The sequence below is a fragment of the Typopeltis vanoorti genome, chromosome 2 (genome assembly GCF_054136105.1).
Source record: "Typopeltis vanoorti isolate ZY-2024b chromosome 2, IOZ_Tvanoo_1.0, whole genome shotgun sequence".
Taxonomy (NCBI): Eukaryota; Metazoa; Arthropoda; class Arachnida; order Uropygi; family Thelyphonidae; genus Typopeltis; species Typopeltis vanoorti.
Genome location: NC_143550.1, coordinates 183,861,098 through 183,878,211, shown reverse-complemented (window position 1 = coordinate 183,878,211; position 17,114 = coordinate 183,861,098). Strand labels below are relative to the sequence as shown.

Below are 17,114 nucleotides of genomic sequence, written 5' to 3'. Positions count from 1 at the left end.
GCATGAAATTTTGGTGTTCGCTGGTTGTCTCGTTGCATCGATGACAATGCTTAGACTCGGCCGCTATTTAACCATATTATCGCTGCTTGACCATCCTTCTTTCACCCGAACGACTTCTAAGCCACGAGAGAGAGAGCTTGCGCCACCAAGCCTTTTATATTTCTCTGCGTCTGCTCTCCCTACTACGTCATTGATTGCAGATACCACCCAAGTCTTTTGCACACCGTACTTTCTCCTCTCCATTGCGTCTCCACATGGGCATCTCCCGCATGCCTCGGACCTAGTATATTTACTGCCTGGGGTCATGTTTATAATCTGATTATACAAGTCTGCACTTTGCTCTGACTTTCCTGTTACAATATCTTGTTTCTTGTCTGTTATTTACAGGACCATTTATAAAATACTACATCGATTTTTACCTATTTACAAGTATTTCTTTTGGGAAACTTGGCATCCCAGTTAAATCCTGAATTAAATGCTTACGGACAAATTAAGCCTTTCATTCCAGATTTAACACTAACCCAAAATGAAGGTTGAGGGTATATAGATGAAAAAAGGATGTCTTCTAAATGCTCCAAATAAAAGTTAGCTAGAAGGGTAAAGCAAACTTCCCATGGCAGTTCCTTCTACTCGGTTGTAGAATTTGTTTTGATACAAGAAATATACAAGAAATATCCGGAGTGCATTATGAATCCGAATAATTTTACGATATCTTGTGGGAAGACGTCACTAAGTAGTTGTAAAGTCTGTTCGAGAGTTAGTTACATTTGTAAATAGAGATTCTACATCGAAGCTCACCATAAGATCAGTAGGTTGTAAGGAGACATTTTTTAATTTGTTTAAGAAATCTGAAGAGTTTTTAAAAATGAGTGAGATTTGCCTATACATGATTTCAGTAAGTTCGCTAAAAATTTGGCTATGCGGTATGTAGGTGAATCAATACAGTCTACAATAGGACAGAGAGAAATGTCTATCTTGTGGATTTTTGGTAGACCATAAAACTGTTTTCTGTCTAGCCACTGATGATAGTTTGTTATTTTCATAAATATCTGGCAGTATATTAAATATACTTTTCTTGTGCTAACGTGTCGATAATTCTCAATTTCATGTTATAAGTTTCTCTCAAAAGTAAAGTTCTGATCCTATTGACAGATGACCAAAACTTCTTAGGAAGAGCAAAACCAGGCCGCAGAGCACAAAGATCTTCAACCAGGAAGCTATTTGTTGGGAGATTGTTTGACCAGTGTTCTTTCCACATGCCAGAAGTTAATTTTTAAGGCAGCTGAAGAGAGTTCGCCCATGGACTAGAAAGGGTTTCTGATTTTTTATTCTTTAATCTAGGCTTGTCTTCTCTGTATGTTTGGTGGAGAAATGTTGGATAGGATAGACAGCAGGGGAGAGGAGCGCTTCCCAGTGTCTCACTAATTGTGTGGATGGTAGAGTTTAGTTGGGTATCTATGATGTGAGTATGCACACTGCTTTACCAGATGGGGGGGGGGGGCATAGTATTCTGCTGCAGAGAATGCGGGGGCTAGTGCAGACAATCTTAAGACTTCTGTTCCACAACCCCAGGTTGTTCCAGGAAGCCTTCAGATATTATTTCTTATTTTAATTTTGTTGGACAGGTTGGTGATGTACCTTTTATAGGTTAGGCTTCTGTCCAGGTTCACTCCAAGGTATTTTGGGTGAAGTTCATGTTCTACCATCTTGCCGCAGAAAGAGAGGTTGAGGTGTTGGTGTGGCTCAGCATTGTTTAAGTGTAATGCTGTGAACACAGTTTTTGTTTCACATGAACACAGGCTTTGGTTTCAAGTACCACTGCTTGAAGTACTATTCTAGTATGTTTAGGCCTGGAGGTAGACTGGTGTAAGATCACTAGGTTATCGGTGCACATGTATTTGCTTGAGCTAGCATGTGGTATGTTGGACAGGTAGCTGTGGAAAAGTATAGGGGCTAACACATAGAGTCCTGTGGGAGACCATTGTGGAGGAATCTGGGCCGGCTCTTTTTTCCACTAATATGGACCTGGATCTTTCTGTTGGAGAGAATGGATTTGAAAAGCTTTTTTGCATCTTATAATACTGCCTAGTTTCAGGAGGAGGTTAGGTCAATGAAAGTGACTTTGGATTTAAGTTTCTTCTGGAAGCCTGCTTCAATCTGTGTTGTCAGGGCCAAGACCAATCAGAGCAACTTCCAAGGCTGAAGCCAGCTTGTCCAATCGAGAGTGCGCTTTCAATGAGTAGTGAAATTCTTTCAAACTTTACCAGGTTTGAGCACAGCAATGATTTTGGCTTCCCACCATAGTTTTGGTAGTTCTCCAGTTGTTATAATTTTTGCAAACAGAGCCATGTTTGAATTCACTGTTTGAATTCACTGATCGAGACAGCCTCCCTGTGGGCAGCCATGCCACCCACCTTAATTAGGTGTAGGACCTACTTTTGTACAATAGCGATCAATGGGAATTTTGGACCATTCTTCCTGTAGGCATGTAATAAAGTCCTGGACTACTGTAGGGTGGATGTCCCTTAACCTCACCCGATGCTCCTCTTCATCCCACAGATGTTCAATCTGATTGAAATCAGGGCTCTGTGGCTGCCAGTCTAGGGTGATGACGTTCATATCTACAAACCACATTTACAGCACATTGCATTTCTTGCTGAAAGAGACAATGGTCAGTTCTGTAGAAATGCCACACAGTAGGAAGCATTGCGCTGTTCAGATACCTCTCAGAGTTCAATGTTCATGGTAGCATAAACAGAAGTCCAAGGTCAAACCTGGAAAAACAGGATCATACCGTCATACTGCCATCTCCAAATTTCATAGTTGGGGTTGCACACTCTGGTAACGTTCACCGGCACTTGCCACACCCAAAATATCTATCTGCTTGGCAGAGGGTGTAACATGATTTGTCGCTCCATAACAAGCTTTTCAAGTTTCTACATCCTACTGTACACACACTCTTTGCACCACTGAAGATGGTGCTGCATGTTGGTTCAGGTATTGTGGAGCTTGCATATTTCAGTGCTATCATGGAAACCCGTGATGTGAGCCTTGGTTCTGAATGTTTTGTGCAGATTCATGTCCTCGTTGATGCCCAGAACTCCGCATTCAACATATTGGCCAAAGAATGGCAGCATACTATCCTTCATAGCATCCTATGGTCATGTTTGGTGAGTGCGGTGGGTTATCCAGTCGAGTAGCACTTGCAGTTGACTCGTTGCGCTTCTAATCTCAGTATAGTATCACTGATCATTGAACAGGGATGGCCCAATTTGTCAAAGAGATAGGCCTGCAACATGGCATGTTATCACAGCATCTCTTTCAAATTTCGTCAGTTCCCCTCTTGCAGCCATTTCATCCGGACACAGTTGTATCAGCTTGGAAGCATCATATTCCTCCAATGTATACTGGCTATAAACATGTGACTTGTTACATGGCACGATGCCGCCTTGCCTATGGAAGTGTTTTGACTTCTTACCATGAAGTGTATATACAGTATGTAAAAAATAATACATCTGAACTATAGAACCAACATTAGAACTCTTGAATTCTCTTTTTAAGTATTACAGTTTAGAAATCATTGTATTAAATCATTTTTTTTAAAGTTCAAACTAATTAATTAAAATAATATTTTATTGGATCACAAGTCAAACAGGGAACACATGGTTAATTACTGACCTTTACATTATTACGTGGTGCAGCTTTCCTCATAGCATTACTAGCATGATCTGTGATGTTCTCCATATGCAACAGAGAATTTCCTGAATGACATTCCTGGAGCAAAACACACAATTTTTATTATTAAATCAAAGATAATGTTGTGTAATGACTTTTTTTTCTTTTTAAAAAAAATTATATCAGTTTTAATTTTTAAAAATAAATTGCCAAGGAAAAAGCCAGAAGAAAAAGAAGAAAGTAAATATTTGGTCTGTGTTTACTGTTATTTTTTTTTTTTAATACCACTTCCATAATTAAAAATATTGGAATGTAGCACATTTGTAGAGTAACTACAAATTGCTCTAGATAGCATATGCACTCTAGAACATTTGCTTAATTTTTTATACCACTTCAAGAGCTGCAGTAGACAGGATTGTGATGTCATGCTATATGAAGAAAATGATAATCATCTCCAGAGCTGAAAGCCTCAATTCTGCATAAGTAAGATATTGGAATAGAGGATATTGTGGATCCATCTATGAGGTCTTTTGTCTGTACTTACCAAGAGTTCTTATGATGAATGTCACTTTCTGACATAGGATGGAACAGAGTTTTCACCTGATCTGTGATGAGAACAGCTGTCAGGCCAGTGAAACTTAATCTAAGTACTAATAAAAGGTGAGTATATGGTCAGAGTCTGTATCTTTTAAGTAGTGCAACCTAGGCAACTCATAAAATATTCTCAAGCTCTCTGTTAAATTTCAAATCTTTTAAGTTTCTTTCTATATATATATATATATATATATATATATATATATATATATATATATATATATATATATAGAAATAGAGGATATTATGGATCCATCTATCAGGTCTTTTGTTTGTACTTGAGTATTTGATTATGCACTCACCAAGAGTTATATATATATATGTTAAAGATACCAAGCAATTTTATAAACTTGGACACAGTTGCATTTAGAAATGCAAGGTGCTTTTATCTTTCTCTCATCCTGAGATTTTTATTTAATAAGGTCAAAGCACCTTGTGGCAACTTGTATAGGTAAAATTTATAAGTTCTGCATTACTTCAACCTTGGCATCTCAGGGTCTGGCTCCCACTGATGAGACCTCAATAAAGATTGAAACCTTTATTGAGTTTCAATAAAAGTTTCATCCTTTACTGAAACCAAAAGGGGAAGGGCCACCACCCAGTTTGGGTACTGGCCTTCCCCTTAATGCATAGCATTATACATGTCTGCAAGGAGATGTGCTTTGCATTATGGGAGATACTAAGAAAAAGTGATTATACTCCACCTTTACCACGAGTTGCCTTAGACCTGAAAATACTTCAGGCACAAACTTGACTTACCTGCATGTTTGCTTACTTGGGAAAAAGGATTAAAACCAAGTTTATAAAATTGCTTGGTATCTTTAAAGTATAGTATATCCAAGGTAAAAAATTTTCTACCTGGTGAGCTATAAGGGGCTCGCATGAGCCCTTTGTTAAATTTTTCTCAAATTTGCGAGTCCCTTGTTCTTCTTGTTTCATAATCTTGTAGAACTAGAAAATACCACCATGGAATGTATACATGCTACTATAATTGCTACTTTAAATTCATATGGATTTTCTGATAACTATATAAAAATCATTTCATTGCATTTTGTTCTGATGGAGCTAGTGTAATGTTAGGAAACAAATCAGGTGTTGCAATCAAACTTCTACAAAAATTTCTCAATGTTGTGATTTGGCATTGCGCTTATCGTTTACACTTAGCATTAGACGATTTGATAAAAAACATTAAAGAAATAAATCATTTTGAAATATTTATGGATAAATTATATGCTTTTTATCATCAATCACCAAATAATCAACAAGAATTAAATACGATTGCAAAAGACCTTGGTATCGAAATTTTAAAGATCGGTTGTGTGTTTGGACCACGATGGGCAGCTTGCAGTTTACGGCTCTTGCTTTGTGGAAGAATTACCCAGCTTTATGCAAGCATTTTGCATCGAACGATAAATATAAGAGTTTTTTTTAAACCGACTTCTCAATTTTGAATTTTTAAAAGATCTAGCATTAATGACTGATATTCTACAGGAATTATCATCGATACAAAATTAATAACGGAAAACTCACGTACAAAGATTATTTAATAGTATAATTTTCGCCCACGTCACAAGCATCTTCAGTACATTTCAATCTCAAATTAAACAATAACTGACAATTCCAAAAAGCGCCACCTAAGTAGCTGGTGCAAGATAACTAAAAAGGCCAATAAATTTCCTTTAAAAAAATGTATGGGAGATAGTACTTTATAAATCAGCTAATCTTTCCTAATTTTTTATTGTATACATTTTATTATTATTATTATCATCATTTTTTTTTTTTTAGGAGATTTATTGACCTTTTTAGTTATCTTACACCAGCTACTTAGATGGTGCTTTTTGGAATTGTCAGTTATTGTTTAATTGAAATGTACTGAAGATGCCTGTGACACGCGGGCGAAAATTATACTATTAAACAATCTTTGTACGCGAGTTTTCCCGTTATTAATTTTGTATCGATATGTCTACTCACAGTATACCTCTTTTAAAACTTAGGAATTATCATATCTATCAGAAGCTCTACAAAATCGCAATATAAGTATTATAAGGGCTAAGTTAGGCTAAGTATTATAAGGGCTAAGTTTTTTCTTTTTTTTTTGCTCGACGATCAAAGCCTTTTGTTAGAATTTCCATAGCTCACTACTGCATATATATATTTTAATTACATGATAATATCCTTCATTTCAATTATCTATAGAGATTTTTCATAACTTTCTATCCCCAAAGTGGAATTCAAATGCCAAGGTACTAATGCAGAGATCCCAGCCACTTGCTACCTCATTAGCAAACTGCAATACTTGTGACAGTAAATGTTCAAGTTGTGATACATATTATGATACGATATTCAGTACTTTAATCGGTGTACTTCTGTTTACACAAACTGTAAAAACGAAAATCACCTATTTATGCTATTTATTCAGCAATGCTAAAAGCATTCTGGGATTCATGACCAAGGCCATCAGTAGTAGGTTTCTTCTTTCTTTTCTTCCTAACTAGCTGGAGCACATGTGGCACTATTGTAGTATTGGGTTTGCAGCCACACCTGAGCTGGGAGAGAGAGAAGAGACTTAGCATTTCATTTCAGGAACTGTAAGTTGTAATTCTTGAGAAATATTGCTGAAATAAATCAAAATGTATAGCATGTTTCATCAGGAAAGGAAATGGGGGGGTAAATGAAGTAAATGGCACTGATGGCTTTGAGAGAGTACGTGAGATACAGTGGAAAGACAAGATATTTAGTGAGAAGTTGCTACAAGCTTAGGAATACAGGAGATGACAGTGGGAAAGGTTTAAGCAAATTAGTTTGGCAAGTGCAAAATGAGTGACTAACTATAGAAATATCAAGTGGGCAGAGAAAACAGCATACAATAATAATCTAAGTGAATATCTCGAATTCTTGAAGGACAAATACCTTGGGCAGCATGTAGAGAGAACATGAGGATGAAAAGTTTTATAGGTCACAGCATCAGACGATCTGATCATGGCTGAGATGTCATTATTGTCTCCAGAGCCATACTTATGGTTCTAAGAAGGTACTATAAACTGGTAGCAGCCACATTCCAGTAACATGTGTCAACCCACAGGCTAAACTAAATGAGGGTAGCAGATATGGTGATCTCAAGCAGCGACTGCATTCAGTGAATCGGCTGCAAACAATGTCTGTACTCCATGATAGGAGCAGCTGAATTCAGGTCAGGGAGTTGTGGGGGACTTGACGAAACTTAACCAATGAAACTGAATGAACTCAAACCAACCTAAAGATACATACTGGCTCAAATGTTATCCAGTCAAACAAGGGTCGTACCCAGTATTAGGGTGTAAATGGTGGCTCTTTTTGCCTATTGTAAATGTTTCTCTATATTTTTGCCTCTTTAAATTATTTCTTCTACATTATTATGTTGCTTGCACCTTTGTAAACGATGGTTAATGTTGCCGTTTATTATATTATTACTTTATTATGTTTACTTACAGTTTTCTTTATAGTTACTAGTTATTGTAAACTTTAATCTACTGTGCCTTTATAATATCTTATTTTTTCTCTATCTTTGCTAGTTTCTTATTCTATCTTATGTCTCCTCAGTGATTTACTCTTTTGCACAAAATTAATTCCATCTTCCGCACTCCCTGTCATATGCCTAAGAGTACTGGAAAATTTGTTCGTTTAGACTGAGCTACCAGTATTCCTCTTTCTCTGCATAAGACTCAGTAATATGGCTGGCAGATCTCTAGCATAAATTCCTTCAAATAAAATAGCATAAACAGTCGTGGTCCACATGCACTTAAATTTCGCTTCTAATACCTTATTTGTATCTCGCTCTCAGGTCTGAGTTATTTAGAAACAGGTGCATTGTAATTCAAAAGATCAGGTGGCACTGTTGATATAAAACAAGACATTTATTTTCACTAATACAAAAGTACATCAATTAAACGATAGAGAGGATACTCTCTCTACCTATCTGTTAAACTTTTAGCGTTAAAAACTTCCCTTTGCAATTCCAAACAAATTATGCAGCATAAATATTCAATTACTTCTCTGCTTATTGAATAAAATTTCTAATCTATTCAAAAAGTTAATTTGCTATACCAAAGTGTATCCCAATTACTAACAAGCCAAAAAAAAAAAACTTCCTTATAGACATTGCTTATTCCTAGTACCTTATATCTTATCAGTCCATCTAAATTATTTCTCCTAGATTACATAAAAGAAATATAGAACATATAAAACATATAAAATGGAACAAACTCACATAGGCTCTGTCATCTGTGTCATGCACTCGCTCAAGGTTCTGCTCTAGAGTTCTCAAACATTTCTTCTGTCTCAGGCCTTATATTTCTTCCTACAGTGTCTTGCTTCACCAGCGTCTCATCAAGGTGTTGGCATGAGTTTTGGAATGCTTATTTCCAGGACTCATGGGTTCAGACGAGGGAATCCAATGTGCAGAGCTTATGCAGTCTCGTTCAAATGGCAGTGCATTCTTCTCCGGGCGCTGAAGTCCGCTCCTTGGGTAATAGCTTTCAGCAACTTCCACAGCAACATCCTAGATCTAAACAGCCTCAGGTGGACCGGCGTCCCTCTCTCTCTCCGACTTCTGGCGTGCCCTAGCTGTATGGTCGTGTCCTCTATTTTCGACTGCCGATATCGATGTTCTCATCTACGCCCTTTTATTTCTCCTTCTCCGGGAACCTTGTATGAAGAGTTGAGACCCCCCCCGAAGAATTCAGTGTGACTCCTTGATCTCTTACTAAAACCGACCATTTCTTTCTTCACCTAGTGCATTTTTAAAATCCGATTTGTCAGCCAGCGGAACCTTGTTTGAACCATGCTGACCCTTTTAATGATGACCTTGAAGGTGGGCATACACAGAGCTGTAAACAAAGGTTTCCCATGCACTTAGTTATAGCAATAACATACAGTTTCCAGTGACACAGCATTTACTTTTGTTGTTACTAAATTTGGACATTCTTTCTTTTAGGCTTACACAGTGATCTGAATGCATTTTTGAAAATTATGAATACAACTACCAAGTTTGAATAAAAACTTTAGTTTAATATAATTAAAATTTTAGTTATATTAAACTAAAGTTTTTATTCAAACACAGTAGTTGTCTCCATAATTTTCAAAAATGCATTGGACATTCTTTGTTTACTACATTTGAGCAGGTTAATTTCCCAAAGGTTATTTTTACAACACAAACTTTTGAAATGTGACCTCTGTAAAAGTTGATGTAACCGCTTGTAAAAATACATCGAATTTTACAAGGGAACCAAGATAGTGAAGGTGAAAAATTTGTCGTTGGAACAAAACATCACCTAGTAGACAGGAAAAACATAAGCATAAGAACACGGAACATAAGAACTCTTCACCAGGCAGGAGCATTGGAAATACTACTGAATGAATTAGACAATCACAGATGGGAAGTGATTACTCTTCGAAACCAGATGGACTGGAAAAGGAGAATTTTACCATGGATATTACAAAATTTTAGCTTCAGGAAGGGAGGACAACAAACACCAAGAGGGAGTAGCATTTAGAATCTCACCTATCTTACCCAAGATAATTAAAGCAAGATTACAACATCAATTGGATCACTAACTATTATTCAAGTATACTCATCAACTTCAACATCTCATCAGAAGAAGACATTGAGGAATTATCTGAAAAAAAAAATAAAAAAAAATACAGCAGACATCAAGTCAAAACCTTGCCAAGAGTAATCGGACAGTTAGGATATGGAGAAAGTAATCAATGTGGCAAAAGACTGCTAAACTTCTGCTCAAATAATAGATTAACAATAACCAACACTTTCTTTAAACAATCAAAACTCCAAAGAAAATGGACATGGATATCACCACTAGACAAACCAAGAATATGATTGACTATATTATTGTAAACCAAAGATGGAAATCAAATATCCTAAATTGCAGATCCTTTGCTGCAGACTGTGGATCAGACCATAAGCTAGTACTAGCAAACCAAAGAATAATGTTAAAATCTGAAAGCACTTTAAGAGTCAAAAGCAGACTGAATGTAAATAAACTACAAGACAATAATATTCTAAGACAATATCAACCAGAACTAGATAAAAACCTGAAGAACTACCAAAACAGAATATAAACATCGAAGAACAATGGTGCAAATTAAAGGAAATAATATTAAAATCGGCAGAAAATAAAATAGGTTACACAGAAAGTAAAAAGGGTTGGATCTTGAATGAATTAAAAAGGTTAAGCAACCAAAGGAAAAAGCATGAAATTAAAGCAGAACTATAACAGAAAGAATATAGATTAACCAGATAAATTACAAAACTAGTTAAAAGAGAGAAGAATAACTGGTTAAAAGAAAAATGCAAATTAGCAGAGAATGGAGGTTATTCACTTCTATCAAAAACAAATAACCTCCATGGATTATATAAACAAATAGATCAAATTAGTAAGACACGGACAACAAATATTATAATGATCAAAAACACAGAGGTACAACTAACTGAAAGTAAAACAAAAGGAATAGCCAGATGGGAAGAATACTTTAGAGACTTATATAATAAAAAACCACTCTCAGGATATTATTATTTCCACCACTGAAATAGAAGAGGAAACAAATATCATTACCAAAGAAATAATAGCACTCAGCATAGATAAACTTAAAACTAAGAAAGCACTTGGTATTAATCAAATACACGCAGAATTCTCAAAAGCAGGAAAGGAACAGCCTTTGGAACCATTAAAAACATTATTTGAAAGGATCTACAAAAATGAAGCAATACCTATTGATTGGACCAAATCAGTTATAACTCCTATATACAAAAAAGGAGATAAAACAGAATGCAATAATTACAGGCATTAGCCTCCTCAGTTTTCCAAGTAAGGTCTTTGTGAAAGTACTCGAAAAACAAATTAAGCTTATATAGAACTAGCATTAAGAGAAGAACAAGCAGGTTTCAGACTAGGATGAAGCAAATCTGATCAATTATTCACCTTAAGACAGCTAATAGAAAAGATGCTAGAGAACAACCAAAGTTGCTATATAAATTCAAAGACTTTCATCAGGCATTTGATTTAATCTGTAGAAGAGAACTATGGGAAATTATGAAAGAATTTGGAATTCCAAACAAAACTATAAGAATATTAAAGAATTTATACGAGAAAGCTGAAAAGTGCAGTACGAGTGGAGGATACCTTAACAAACTGGTTCCATATAGAATGGAGCAAAACAGGGATACAATCTGTCACCAGACCTGTTCAGTCACTGGAAGAAGCAACCAGTAAAGCCTTAAACAAAGACGACTCCAGAATCAAAATACATGAGAAAAATATAACAAATTAAAAATTTGCCGACGACATTGCATTACTTGCAAGCTGGAAGATCTACAATGAATTTCTGATAAAATAAAGGAGGATAGTCCTCCACTTGACCGATCAGTTTTAAATCATAAAAAAATAGTACACAAAATTATTTTTTTAACACATAAATGTTCGGATTTTTCCTTTATACAGTCAAGTCTCTTTTTGTGCAGTTTTAAAGTTATGCAATACGATATTTCAATTTTTTCGGGGGTTCCCCGTTGTATATGTATGTACCTAGACTCGGCGAGAATGTAAATGCAGCATTATGTTCAACATCTTAATGTATATGCTATGTATAGTACGAGTAAGCAGTGGACGTTTGTAAACTTTGTTGTAAACTTTGTAAAAAATGTTGAATTAACTTCTATGTCTATCAGTTTTCGATGCACAAATCTACAGTAAAGTTTGATAATTAAATTTTAATCCCATTTAAAAAAACTACATAATGAGTGCAAAAAGAAAACATGAAAGTGATTCTGTCACCAAGAAATGTAAACGGCTCACTTTAGAACAAAAGCTCGATATAATCAACCTCATGAAGAAGGTGCATCCTTTGCTAAAATAGGCCGTGAAAAAGGAATGGACGAGTCATCAGTTCGAAAACTTATCAAAAAAAAGATCAATACAAATCATAAGGTATGGGTACGGCTTCTTATTTATGAAAAATAGTGACTTAAACCAGAAGCACTCGAATGGTAAATATGGAGCAGCTATTATCCATATGGATCGAAGACTTAACTCAAAAGCTAGTTCCGCTTAGTCAAATGGAAATTCAAGCCAAAGCATTAAGTCTTTACAATGACTTGAAGACTATTGATGATATAGAAAATGAAGGTGAGGGAACTAGTGAAAATTTTACGGCAAGTCGAGGGTGGTTTTTTCATTTTAAGCAATGAACTGGTATTCACAATGTTCATATTGTTGGCGAATCTTCCAGTGCAGATAAAGAGACTGCTTTAAGATATCAGAAGAAATTGAGTGAAATCATACAAAAAGGTGGCTACAAAGATGAACAAATATTTAATGTTGATGAAACAGGATTATTCTGGAAAAAGTTGCCGTCATGCACTTTTATAGCAGCCAATGAAAAGTCATGCCCTGGATATAAAATTTCAAAAGACTGTCTCACACTGTTATTAGGTGGAAATGCAGCAGGGGATTTCAAATTAAAACCGATGCTTGTGTACTGTGCAGAAAATCCTAGAGCTCTTAAAAATGTATCAAAAAATAATCTCCCAGTGTTGTGGCATTCATATAAGAAAGCATGGTTCACAAGAGTTTTATTTGAAGATTGGTTCACCAACTATTTTTGCCCTATAACAGAACGTTATTGCAGAGAAAAAGGATTAGATTTTAAAATTTTATTGATTTTAGATAATACCTCCAGTCATCCGACTGGTCTTTGTGATTTAAATGAAAATGTACAAATAACTTTTCTTCCACCAAATACGATGTCGGTGATCCAACCAATGGATCACGGTGTCATTGCGACATTTAAGGCCTATTATTTGTACTGCACTTTTTTGCAAGCCATAAAAGCTATGACAGGAGAAAATGTGCCTACTTTAATGGAATTTTGGAATAGATTTTGGACTACAACATCAGAAACATTATCGAAAATATAGGCGAAGCATGGCACGAATTAACGGCAAGCAATATGAGATCAGTATGGAAACATATCATACCACACTGCGCAAACGATTTCATTGGTTTTGAAACTAATTTTGCTGAAGTAACTAATAACATAGTGGAAATTGGACAGCAACTTGGTTTCATTCAGAGTTAGATTCAGTCAACGTAATTAAGAGCATTGAATCGAACACTAATGAACTGGATAATGAAACACTTATTAACATGGATGAGCAACGAGCTTATGAAGAGCAGGAGGACAACTTAGATGATGACTGTGTTGAAGTACCTGCACGAGAATTAACAGCTGAACAATTATCAAAAATTATTGGAATGGTTGAAACCTTGTCAGAGCATATTATGGAAGTTGATCCCAATATTGAACGTAGCCTTATAATTCCCGCTGAACGATAAACAATGCAATTCGTTGCTACAAAGAAATGTATGAAGAGAAAAAACCAAAGAAGAAAAATGTGTAGACATCGATATAGCAATTTTTAGAGAATAAAAAATGAATTACGAAAAACATGTATTTTTTGTTTAATTATATTTGATAAAGACATTTGAATTTATTAATCTTGTTTTATTTATTGAAAAACGGAGAATATTTTTTTTGGAACCAATTATAATTTTTTGTATGTATTTAGTTCCTCGATTACCTGGACTATGCGAGGCATTGCTGTATAGACAAAACAAAATTTATGCAAGTAGGAAAAAGAAATACCAAACTGAAACTGATAGTAAGAATCTAGAGCAGGTAGGAAAGTTCATCTACCTCGGAGATGAACAGACGAATCAGTCAAGCATCCCAAACTTTTGGATGACTAAATAAAATATGGAAGTCAATTAGTCAAGTGACATCAATCAAGTAACGAAAATAAGATTCTAAGAGACAATGGTCCTCTCAATACTTCTCTATGGAAGTGAATGCTGTAATCTCAAAAAAGCTGAAGAGAAAAAACTTATTAATTACTGAAATGTGTTGTTAAGAAGATTACTTGTACTATCTCTGCTGGATAGACTAAGCAACAAAGACATGACTAAATGACTAAAACAAGAAATAACAATAATAACCAAAATCCAAGAGAGAAGACTGCAATGGTTGGTCATGTGACCAGAATGGACACAAAGGTTACCAACTAAAGCCATGTATACAACAATGGAAGGTAAAAGTTGAGAGATGTGAAGGTGATCATGTAGTCCTCACTAGGAGGATGAATAGATAAGTTGAAGTAAGAAGGAATTTATGTGGAATTATAAGGTAGGCCATTATAATACTTCGAAACCACTTTGTGGCATCATAGCAGATGGAAAAATTTTTAAAAAAATTTCAGGAGAGAGTTCAGTAGTGCACAAAAGAAAGTTAAGAACTATTTCTTAGCAGCATTGGCAAATTACAAACCTTGAGTGAAAAAAGATAGTAAAATGAATGACCAGAAAAAATAAACAGAATGTCCGAAGACAAACACAATATATATATATATATATATATATATATATATATTCATTTTTCTAAATTAACTAACTTAAACCCGAGAATTATAACACAATGACATTTATTTGAAAAAAAAACGCAACATGTTTCGTCAAGAATGACTTCTTCAGGCGATAAGAACATAGAAAAGATAATAAAAGACACTTAAATTAACAGTGACACACTCCAAAGCTATACAATTACAAAGCCATAATATTCGACTGTAAATTACAGTTATTATGAGCTTGAACTACAGTCCGAGTTAATGTTCTATTGTTGTGCACCTGTGCGTGTGTGGAATCATGCGATCTCCAGTATCTAATAATAGAGTTGAAAGAGTCAGCCAAATTATAGCTAAGATTATTATTCAAATGCAAAGGGTCTAAGGTGATTTCCCTTGACTCGACAATGCGGCGCTCTATTTCATCATGGCAGATGTGTAGGTTTGAAGTCAATGTCCAATTTATAATTTGGCTGACTCTTTCAACTCTATTATTAGATACTGGAGATCGCGTGATTCCACACACGCACAGGTGCACAACAATAGAACATTAACTCGGACTGTAGTTCAAGCTCATAATAACTGTAATTTACAGTCGAATATTATGGCTTTGTAATTGTATAGCTTTGGAGTGTGTCAATGTTAATTTAAGTGTCTTTTATTATCTTTTCTATGTTCTTATCGCCTGAAGAAGTCATTCTTGACGAAACATGTTGCGTTTTTTTTTCTTCAAATAAATGTCATTGTGTTATAATTCTCGGGTTTAAGTCAGTTAATTTAGAAAAATGAACATATCCCAACCCCGAGTTAATAGTACGTTTCATATATATATATATATATATATATATATTATTATTATGAAATTATTAAACCTAATTTTGAAATACCGTTTAACCCAAATGGTACAAATGACAGTTCCACTACATATAGCTAGCCTGGCTGGCAGAGTGGTTAGTGTATCCACTCTCCAGCCAAAGGGCTGTGCCCATGGGCTGGAGAGTGGATACACTAACCACTAACCACAAACATCCATGCCCATGGGCTCGAATTCCACCATGGGCATGGATGTTTGTGATTGTCTGTGAAAATACTAGTGGTGGTTGTGGATGGTAGATGGTGTTGGTGGAGACAGAGTTGTAGAGTAGGTGTCCTCCCTCGATGAGTCTTTGGACTCCCCGGAGGTGTTATGTAATAATAATTATTACTATTAGAATGCTGGTTTACTTGGTTTGTTATCATATTTGTTAAATTTTAATGATTAAATGATGAGGATTTAAAATCAGAACTTTAATAGAACACGACTAGTTTTGTCGGAAAGCCGACTTTGTCATGTGTCATAGCATAAAAATATGTAAAATGGAAAGACCATAAAAGCATTGCATTTCCAATATAACAGAACATGACAATCAACTGTAATAAAAGTTTAACTTGGAGACTGAGTTCTAGTTGAAACGTCACATACATGCGTGCATGTGAATTTGCATATGCGCCAGTATTGAATGGCAGAATTATGTGAGTCTCGCAAACTGCAACTTATGTTGCTATTCATGTGGGGAGCGTCAAGAACTATTTCTTTCGATTACAGTCGTCTCTCAAGTTCGTTGTAACATTTGTGAATGTTGGTTGTTAAAAATTCCAGTCTATTTGATGTTTGAGGGTTTAAACATTCGTGTTTGCAGAAAATAATATATGGCTTGACAAGGCACTGGCCTGAATTCTGTTGTAAGAAATGTTACTCTGGTGTTTTAGTTCATCTAATAACAGGGATCACTTGATGGGCAGGAGTAGAGATGATGCCAAATTTCTGTGTGTGTGGGGGGGGGGATAGTGGTGATAGTCCATATTTATACCTGTCGGTATAAATGGATACTCTGAGAAAAATATACTATGTACATTATACTTGACAAGAAATTATATTCCCTTTAATCCTTTACCTGAGTGTAAAGGATTAAAGTGAAAGGATTTTCAAGATACTTGCATGTGAAGTATCTTGAAGACTAGTGTACTTGTATACAAAGGTTGTTGACAGAGTTTATCAATTGCTTCAGTATCCCATAATGAAAAACAATTATGGAAAAGGTCACTAACCAGACTGGTTTTGACCTTTACTGAGAACTAATCAGTGGGAGCCAAACCAGTAAGATACCACAGTTAAATCAATGCAGAAATCATACATGTTATATACAAATAGTAAAATGGCATAGCACCTTATTAAAAAAACTTCAGATCAGGTAGATGTAGAAAGTTTTACTACTGGCTTACAAAGAATATCATACTTGACAAGAAATTGAATTCTTGTTTTAATCCATCCTTACCTGAGCACTCCCAAACAAAGTCTGGGAGAGAAATATGTTTCTGAGTTTCATTCCCACTAATGAAACCTTAGTAACGATGAAAC

At 35.4% G+C, this 17,114-nt stretch overlaps 1 protein-coding gene across 1 annotated transcript in view; it reads right to left on the bottom strand.

The window, feature by feature from the left end:
- The window catches only part of LOC150109717 (uncharacterized), a 490,804-nt gene that overhangs the window by 39,469 nt on the left and 434,221 nt on the right, over positions 1-17,114 (bottom strand). The window contains exon 22 of the mRNA XM_090403072.1: positions 3,679-3,774. Within this exon, the coding sequence (XP_090259198.1) occupies positions 3,679-3,774 (96 nt within the window). The remainder of the gene's footprint in view (positions 1-3,678; positions 3,775-17,114) is intronic.